This window comes from Haliotis rufescens, unplaced genomic scaffold (assembly GCF_023055435.1).
Source record: "Haliotis rufescens isolate VD_foot unplaced genomic scaffold, xgHalRufe1.0.p SCAF_13, whole genome shotgun sequence".
Taxonomy (NCBI): domain Eukaryota; kingdom Metazoa; phylum Mollusca; class Gastropoda; order Lepetellida; family Haliotidae; genus Haliotis; species Haliotis rufescens.
In genome coordinates this window covers 4,999,870-5,009,463 of record NW_025963813.1, presented here as the reverse complement: position 1 = coordinate 5,009,463, position 9,594 = coordinate 4,999,870, and the positions used below count along the sequence as shown (strand labels likewise).

General features: G+C 42.4%; 1 protein-coding gene across 3 annotated transcripts in view; it reads right to left on the bottom strand.

Moving 5' to 3' along the window:
* Positions 1–141: 141 nt before the first annotated feature.
* The window catches only part of LOC124152353 (condensin complex subunit 1-like), a 38,628-nt gene continuing 29,175 nt past the window's right edge, over positions 142–9,594 (bottom strand). For all 3 annotated transcript variants that reach the window (XM_048394111.1, XM_048394112.1, XM_048394110.1), the window contains exons 26-34: positions 8,811–8,934; positions 7,828–7,983; positions 6,575–6,752; positions 4,096–4,190; positions 3,650–3,730; positions 2,856–3,039; positions 1,862–2,006; positions 1,225–1,380; positions 142–852 (exon numbers count right to left, since the gene is read on the bottom strand). In XM_048394111.1, coding sequence (XP_048250068.1) covers positions 713–852; positions 1,225–1,380; positions 1,862–2,006; positions 2,856–3,039; positions 3,650–3,730; positions 4,096–4,190; positions 6,575–6,752; positions 7,828–7,983; positions 8,811–8,934 — 1,259 coding nt within the window. In that variant the 3' untranslated portion in view covers positions 142–712. The remainder of the gene's footprint in view (positions 853–1,224; positions 1,381–1,861; positions 2,007–2,855; positions 3,040–3,649; positions 3,731–4,095; positions 4,191–6,574; positions 6,753–7,827; positions 7,984–8,810; positions 8,935–9,594) is intronic.

The following is a 9,594-nucleotide window of genomic DNA, read 5'->3' as shown; positions in this document are numbered from 1 at the left end:
AGAATCCCTCAAGGAGACATGCATGGGGTACTGGGGACCTATTCTGATGGAGAATCCCTCAAGGAGACATGCATGGGGTACTGGGGACCTATTCTGATGGAGAATCCCCATAGGGTTCTGATAAAGAACAAAGTAGGTGAATATACTGCAATGGTAATTTAATCATCTCAATATAACAAAGAGGCAACAATGGCAGCTGATGGTGTCAGCTTCTGCAGTGAAGTTAACAAGGTGTGTGACTGGTGAACAACTTTCTTCACTTCTTGATCCAGTTAGAAAAATAAATACTAAAATATTTAAAAAATGCATTTTGCTGAATGGACAATGTTGTATGAGAATTATATTATTTTAATGAATAATTTCTAAACTGTAATAAGATTTTTCAACAACATTCTTCTTGACATACAGTGAAACTGTTGGTCCAGGGACCTGTTAATCCAGAAACACAAGGTGAAGCGCTTATTAAAACCATACATGGGAGTATTAAAGATGAAACTATCTGCAGATTGGTAAAAAAAACACCTGCTCTGTGGGTGTTTATTGGAGCAGGGCACTTATGGCTCAGGAATGGTTTGTGGTTACCTACTCCGGCTGTAATGAAGTGAGCCACATCTGTCTGGTGAGGAGTGTAGAGAGGACAGGGAAGAGAGAACAGAGATAATAAAAAGATCTGTAGCATTTCATCAGTGGAATATATTAACAAAGAGGTCTACTATTCTGAAGTGTTTAGAGATCTCAATCCTCTCTGTCGCGGTGTCAACTTGACTTTTCCACCCTTGCTGCGCTTGTTGACCGGACTCTTCGCGGAAAACGTATTATCAATGTCATCCTCTGCCTCAGATCCATCACCACCTGAAGCGACAAAAGACTGAGTGAGTTGCAACTCTTGCGGGACCTTAGACTACAGAGTCATCCTACACCACCACAGACAATAATCGGGATATTCACCCGAATCTGTGGTTTGTTTGTTGTTTAACGCCACACTCAACAATATTCCAGCTGTATGACGATGGTCTGTAAATAATCAAGTCTGGACCAGATAATCCAGTGATTGACATCAGGCGCATCCATCTACGAAATGGGGATACGATGACATGCATCAACCAAATTAGCGAGCCTGATCACCTGATCCCATAAGCCGCCTCTTACGACAAGCAGTGGCTGAAGACCAATTCTAAACCAGATCTTCACGGGCCCCATATCTATGACTAAGGAGCAACTCACCATCTTTGACATTGAACAGCTCTACATCGCTTTCTTCATCAGAACTGAAGGACAGTTTTGGTTTTCCCTTCAATTTTTTCTTCTGTTGACATTTTTGTTGGGATGGACTGTCATCAAACTCACAATTTTCCTTCCCTGTGTTGCGCCGCCGTCGCCCTGAAAACACACAATTTAAAATGCAATGCTCAACAATCCTTTTATTCTTTCCTGATTTTCTAAGACAAAGCTATTTCATGATGTGACAACGGTCCAGGGTGAAATTTCATGGGTTTTTTTCTCCACTGCATCTAGAGCAGCCTGCAGTTATAACACAAAGCCGTGACTGTTTCCCTAGGATTACCATGTTACAATTAAAACATACTTTTGGCTATTTGTGTATATAGCGCAGATTTGAGGTCTGTAGCGTACATAAACAGGATGTAAACATGAACATCGCGCGAAGTGAAAGTAATTTTATTTTAATTTGTTTACATCTTGCATACATGGTATAAATCTGAATTGTATTTATGAGCCTCACTGTGGATTATTTTACCATCTTGTCCGTGTGAAATCAAACCTTGCTGTCACACAACAATGGATCATGAACCCGACAAACAAGTGATTGATACAGTGAACCCCAATGCAGATGAGTACCTACCTGGTGTTTTGGCGGGTGTCTTGTGTTTCCCCTTATGTGATGCAGCAGCCCCTGATGCCTTGCTTGCTTTGTGGGCTATCTCATCATCCTCTAACCCCTTGTTGCGACACCGTTCTATACGATCCTCAATTTCATCAACAATCGTCTTCAACAGAAAAAGATTGCTCAGGCATTAATACAATATATAGAACTCTTGTCTACATAACCCATGGTTAACTGTGAAATAGCCAGGTTTATGGCTTTTATACAATAGGGTATATATATAAATATACATTTAGAAATCCCTGGATCAAAGACTGCATCAATACTCCCAAAATACATACAGAAATCCCTGGATCGAAGACTGCGTCAGTACTCCCTGTTAATGATCATGAGAAGGTAACACATTTTTTATTGTGTGTGTGTGTGTGTGTCTGTAAATAATCAAGTCTGGACGAGACAATCCAATGATTGATATTATGAGCAATGTCACATGCCATCAGGGTACATTGACATGCCATCAAACATGCCATCGACCATGTCATCTAGCTTGACCGTCATTTCTAACCCCAAATCTCCATGGGTTCCCAATTTAATAGGCTCTTATGACAAGCAACAGGGTTTCGGGACGTTTCTACCCTGTGTCCTCCGAGGATAGAGCGTCTGCCCAGCCGCATTATACCAAAAGAAGTACTTGTTGTAACCATGTTACCATGTAGGGACTAAAACAAGGCTGAGAGTCCGTATACTGTGTCTGAGTGGGGTATTCATGTCAAACTGTGGCATGGTGCCAGTGGGCTAGCACTATAAATTCGTCATTAGTTGGGACTAGTACAAGCAGACACACACACACACACATGCATGCATGTCACTATATGAGTGCAATAATCTTGAAATCAATGTTAAACCCCATTTCACCTCACCCACCTCACCCACAGGACATCTTTGATAGACACAAACAGGCAACAAGGAAGAGAACTGATAACGTCATATAAATGCAGGAGATATTACACACCTTGGCCTCTTGTTTCTGAAAGGACCTGGCTTTGCTGATGATGGTGAGGAAACAGTTGTACACAGCATCATCAGAGAGCTTGTCTGAGTAGCAGGAGAAGTTCTCCTGCAGTTTGCGTATACTCTTCTCGTTGTAGGACAGCATAGACAGACAGAAGGACAGGTCTCGTGACTGGCGTTCCACTCTGAAACACATCAAGGCCATTTCATTGAGATGGCAGTACTGTGGCCATTGGCCTACAGACACTTCACACTCATTCGATGTTAAGCCATTATTTGTTGGATCACTGATTTTAATTTGTCAAAGTCATATGTTGGAGGAAGGAATTTTTTAAAAAAAAGCTGACATTCTGCCATGGTTATTAGATTTGGCACCAATTATTACGTCAAATTATGAATTCGCGTTAAGTTAATTTCGTATATATGTGTATCAAGGACAAGGGACATAACTCTTGAGTTACTATGCAAGGAATTTCACTTCCACTCATCAAATGAACAAATTGGCAAAAAATTACTGTCAAATTGATTATTTGATTGATTGATATATTTAGTTTTAAATAAGATACTATGATGGGAGGCTTGTATTCTCAGTTCCCATGTTAACATGTTGCTACACGAAAGCGACGTGTTTAAAGAAGTATTTATATGTAAAACAAATGAACCTGAGAATGAATGGCATGTGTTCAGAAATTGAGTTCCCAGGATCAGAGTAATCAGTTTAATATAACTATTTGGAGGCGAGGTACAAAGCAACAAAGAGGATTGAGAAAGGTATAACAGCCTCTGAATGCGTACCGTGTAGCTCTGAACCGATGACAGATCTTCTCAACCAGACTCTCACACTGCTTGTCCTTCTGGATGAACGCGAACAAGTATCTGGAAGACATACAGCAGGATACGTACTCACACACAGTATGTTTGTTGTTTAATGCCGCACTCAGCAATATTCTTGCAATACGACAGCGGTCTGTAAATAATCAAGTCTGGACCAGACAATCCAGTGTTTTACATCATGAGCATCAATCTACACAATGGGGATACTATGACAAGCATCAACCAAGTCAGTGAACCTGACCTCCAGATCCTGAAACTTGCCTCTTACGAAAAGCATGGTTTGCTGTAGACCATTTCTAACCCGTGTCTTCACGGGTTTACTCACACACAGCAATACACACCATGACACACTTAGATTTAAGACAAAGCAACCTATTTTGTGTCAGAGAGAACGACAGGTTACTCACTTCATGATGATGTTGAAGTTGTCTTCATCAACGCCGATGTCGGGGTCTGAGAGGCGGCTGATGATGTCAGGCATGACATTGTACACAGCATTACCCTGCAACAGGGGCACCAGTAAATAACATGACGATATGCAACAGGGGCACCAGCAAATAATTACATTTAGTACTAACTTCTAAATGACTTTATCGCGCGTATCCAAACCATGGGCTAATTACGTCTGTAACCCAATCACCCCTCGGAACCCAATCACCCCCGGGTCACCACTCTGCACCGTGCCCGGGGAATAATCCCGCACAAGCATCATCCCGCCCTTTGTTAGTCCGTCATTCGCGAACAGCCCTTCCCCAAGTACACACGTGTGTCACTCTATCTAATCGCTTTCCCACCCACCCACCTACCCACCCAGCTTGCCACTCCTTTTTCTTTCCTTTTCAGCCTGACGTGTCCTCTTCACCTGGAATGCTAATCACTTCTTTTCTTCAGCGTTTATTCTATTACAGGTACCAGCAGTGCGGATTGTATATATGTAAATAAACCTGTACATATGTAAAATAGGTTTTCAGGGCGCTTGTATATATGTACATACTTTTAAACGAATCTGATATATGTAAATAAACATGACTTCTTAATAGCTGTATATATGTATATATGCAATACCTGTCACAACAATAAACTATGTCGAGGTGTGCGGGGTTCTTGTGGGCTACACTGCTAGTAACAAATTAACTTGCTTCCAAATTAATACTCGTGCTTAAGGCTACCTGCTTCTCAGTGGGAACCTTGTCTTTCCGACTTTTCAGCCGGGGAATCGTAAAATAACATACGTTGGGGCAAACAATTGCCACGTATATGGGCCCGGCGGCGGATGTCGTCTTGTCAAGCGGTAGCTGACAGTTGGGTTTGCGGCGGGAGCCGCACAATGGTTTTGCTAATGGGGCCGGGCAGTGGGATCTGCTTTGGCCAGCTACCTAGGGCCGGGCAGCGGTAGCCAGCAGCGTGGAGCTGCTTTTGGCAGCGTGGGAGTTGCCAAGCAATGGTAGCTTTTAAATATGCTACCGTGGGGGCCGGACAGCGGTAGCAGTCTCAGGCCAGCAGCGCTAGCTGCAATCGCCGTTGGCCACGCGCGTGGCCATGGCAACGGTAGCATTTTGGTATACACAATTAGTAGCCCACTAGTACCTGCACACCCTCGGCCATTTAACCCAATCTCATCTTCTGTTTGTATTATAGGCACGGGCACCAGTAAATACCATGACAACATGCAACAGGGGCACCAGTAAATAACATGACAACATGCAACAGGGGCACCAGTAAATAACATGACGATATGCAACAGGGGCACCAGTAAATACCATGACAACATGCAACAGGGGCACCAGTAAACACCATGACAACATGCAAAAGGGGCACCAGTAAATACCATGACAACATGCAACAGGGGTACCAGTAAATAACATGACAACATGCAACAGGGGCACCAGTAAACACCATGACAACATGCAAAAGGGGCACCAGTAAATACCATGACAACATGCAACAGGGGCACCAGTAAATAACATGACGATATGCAACAGGGGCACCAGTAAATACCATGACAACATGCAACAGGGGCACCAGTAAATAACATGACGATATGCAACAGGGGCACCAGTAAATGACATGACGATATGCAACAGGGGCACCAGTAAATAACACGACAATATGCAACAGGGGCACCAGTAAATAACATGACGATATACAACAGGGGCACCAGTAAATAACACGACAATATGCAACAGGGGCACCAGTAAATACCATGACGGTATGCAACAGGGGCACCAGTAAAGAACATGACCACATGCAACAGGGGCACCAGTAAATACCATGACAACATGCAAAAGGGGCACCAGTAAATACCATGACAACATGCAAAAGGGGCACCAGTAAATACCATGACAACATGCAACAGGGGCACCAGTAAATAACATGACGATATGCAACAGGGGCACCAGTAAATAACATGACCACATGCAACAGGGGCACCAGTAAATAACATGACAACATACAACAGGGGCACCAGTAAATAACATGACCACATGCAATACGGGCACCAGTAAATAACATGACCACATGCAATACGGGTACCAGTAAATAACATGACAGTATTAAAGGATCACCAGTAAACATAATGACAGTATTAAAGGATCACCAGTAAACATAATGACAGTCCAACAATGACTGTAGTGAGGTCACTATATACTGGTAATTCAAATTACAGGCGATATAGTTTGGACAAAATTAGTTACCTATTGTACTCAATCAAATGGGCAGAATTTGGTTCAAAATACCACGATTCTGCAAAAATCATAAAGGTGGGAGCAAATGCATACAGTAGGTCGGAAACAAAGAAAGGGGTGGTTGTTCTGATAGGGTTGTGTGTTCAAGGTCAGTTTGGTCTGTTACAGTTAAGGTAAGAGACTTGTTACAAGATTAACTTACCTTCTTTGACAGTTCCAAGAAGAAGAGTTTGGCAAGGTTGGCGATTCTCTCATCGTGATCAACAATACATGACGCCAGTTCACTGATCTGGCCTTTGACCTTCACCATGTCATTGAGAATGAGATGGGTGAGAACTTGCAGTGTATTCTTCCTCACATGCGAAGACTCATCGCGCAGTCTGTGAAGAAGTAACACCTTCATTTATACACAAAACACAGGCCTACAGGTACTACATTGCCTTATTTCCCCGGCTCATAAAGACATACTGGACCACTATTGGATGAAGTTGCATCTTAGGAGTGAGTGCATGAATATTGCTATACATGATAGGTTTTTAAACCAAGAAATAGAAAATATTTGTTAACCCTTCAACAAGAATTAACCCACCAGCCAAGATGGAATTTCACAAGCCCCATGCATGAAGTATTACTATTGTCAGATATGGTCTGATGTGCACCTAGTGGCATTTTGGTCAGAGAATTTATCATTTATGTCTTTACAAACCCTTTCAAAACATATGAAAAGAATTTACTCATAATCCAAACTCATTAAAACCAGATCTTAGTTCTCGCTACCGCTAAACAAAGATCTGAGGACATCCCATCCCGTCAGACTGACCTTTCATCCGACCAATCAGAGCGTCGCTTACCAGATAATGAAAGTGACAGTTGGAATGTGATTTCTAATCATGCAACCTCGAAAACTGTAACACGGGGTATTCCGAATGATCGTTACGGGTTTAACAACTAAATCCATACAACAATCTAGACCATATATTTGACATTCCAGAATGTTCTTTTGTTCAGGTTGCAAATTCGTACTCGAGAATTTGTCAAAATATGTTTCGAAGCGTAGTCGCCAATTTGAAATTAGTGCCGTAAAGCACGAGAATGCTGCCTTCTGATTGGCTAATGTCGACTTCTTATCAGTCATTCCATTGGTCGGTCAAATTCGCACATGGTCGGTCTAACGTGACCCGTAATGGGATGTCCTCAGATCTTTGTTTGGCGATCGTGAGAACTAAGATTTGATTTTAATGAGATTGCTCATAACCACAACAACTTATTATGGACATGTCGACCAGACTTTCAGGCATACATTTGTACAGGTAACGTTCAAGTAAGCATGGTAGGTGCATAATTGGCCAATAGAAATATCAAAGTGGTTGCCAGGATAAAATATCATAAGCATTTGTCTTGTGGGCCAGTGTATTGTGGACCCTGCTTCTGGTGCTAGTTGTGGCTGTATCTCACCTGCCATAGAGGTGCGGCGTCCAGGGTTCGATGAGATTTGGAAAGCGGAAGGCCAGGTCGCCAAGGGCGATGATGGTGTTGGCGCGGATGATTGGGCTGTGAGATTTCTCCAGGATTGTAAACATGAGCTGCAGATGGTTGTCACAAAACTCGGAGCTGCAACAGAAATATGAGATGTGAGACTTAAGTGTGTCACCCAAACGTATCCTATCATATCCTTGAGATGGAAATATGCTTTGTCTGAATGATTTTTCAGAGGGTGACAACAAGCAATGGCAGCTATATTTTACAGCATAACTTTGTACATATTTTGGATGTGAATCAAGACAAAGACAAAGTTAGTGCATCAGATAATCTTTATGCTGTTTCATTCAGAGGATAGAACTGACAAGGTTCATGGAACTTTACATAAGCCAGTAGTGTTTGTCTGTTTATTGTTTAACACCCAACTTTATTGTGTGAGACCCCATCTTTCAGCTATGTGAGAGCGACGTGTAATTAATCATGTCTGGATCAGACAATCCTGTGATTGACATCATGAACATCAATCTACATAAATGGGATGCAATGTCATGCTTCAACCAAGTCAGCAAGTCAGACCACCCGATCCCTATAGTCGCACAAGACAAGCATGGGCTGCTGAAGACCAATTCTAGCCTAGATCTTCACGAGTAGCTGCTAGTCATCTGCATGTGCAGCATCAGTGATGTATGAGTGATGTCTAAATGATTTCCAGGTGATATCTCACAGTATTTCAGTCATATAGTGGCTTATCAGCTTATTGTTGGAAGAATATGAATTCCCATGAACATTCGAATGGTGCTGACAATCATAGGATCATAATCAGGGGAAAATGGAAATCAAACCTATGATCACAGTACTCAGGCTCACCCAAGGTATGCACTGATGTCTGTTAGTGCATATGTTAGTTATGTGCAAGTGATGGGTGAGTGATTAGAGCGAACATGTTGTCATGTACACACCTGACCGTCATGAACTTGGCGAGTGCGAGTGATGCAGCTGTCTGCAACTGCTGGTCGGGGTACTTGCTAGGGGAGCTACACACAGCCACCAGCAGAGGCTCGAACTCAGACAGCAGTCCTGCTCCTGGTCACAGAGGGTAATGGTAGTTGTGTAAAACCAAACAGATACCAGGCAATACATATAGCTCATACCAGGATAAAGTCAAAGACAACTGTCAAATATGCTGTAAATACCAAGACACATTTCATGGAAGTCAGTTCTTTTTCTCAGTCACTGCAAAAAGATCGGAGGACACCTGCATAGGAGGCCACGTAGGATGAGCTTTCAAATGAACCAATCACTGTTGTGGTTTCTAAATTCATGGTACGAGTGAGTGAAGCATTCAGACAAAAATGAATATAATCGGATATCTGACTGACCAAAAAGAAAAAAAGAAAGCAGCACCATGATATTGATGTGGATATGTTATTATGTTTGTTTCTGAGCGACATGGTCCCAAACAACGTATGATCGATGGAATATTTGTGTTCCGAGTAGGTTTTCATTTGTATACATAGAAATTTCCCAATCGAACTGGGAAAGAAAAGAGGCTGAATCAGTTTAGGAAGCCGACGTCTCATTGGCTCAAGAACCCACACATCCTCCATACAGGGTTCACCTGTCATAACCTTCTATGGAGTTGTCCTTTGACCTTGACACATGGAGGTTTCATATCAAATAAAAGATCTGATCTGAACGGAACTTCTCCATAACATGGAAGCTGTCTGTGAAGACACAGTTGAC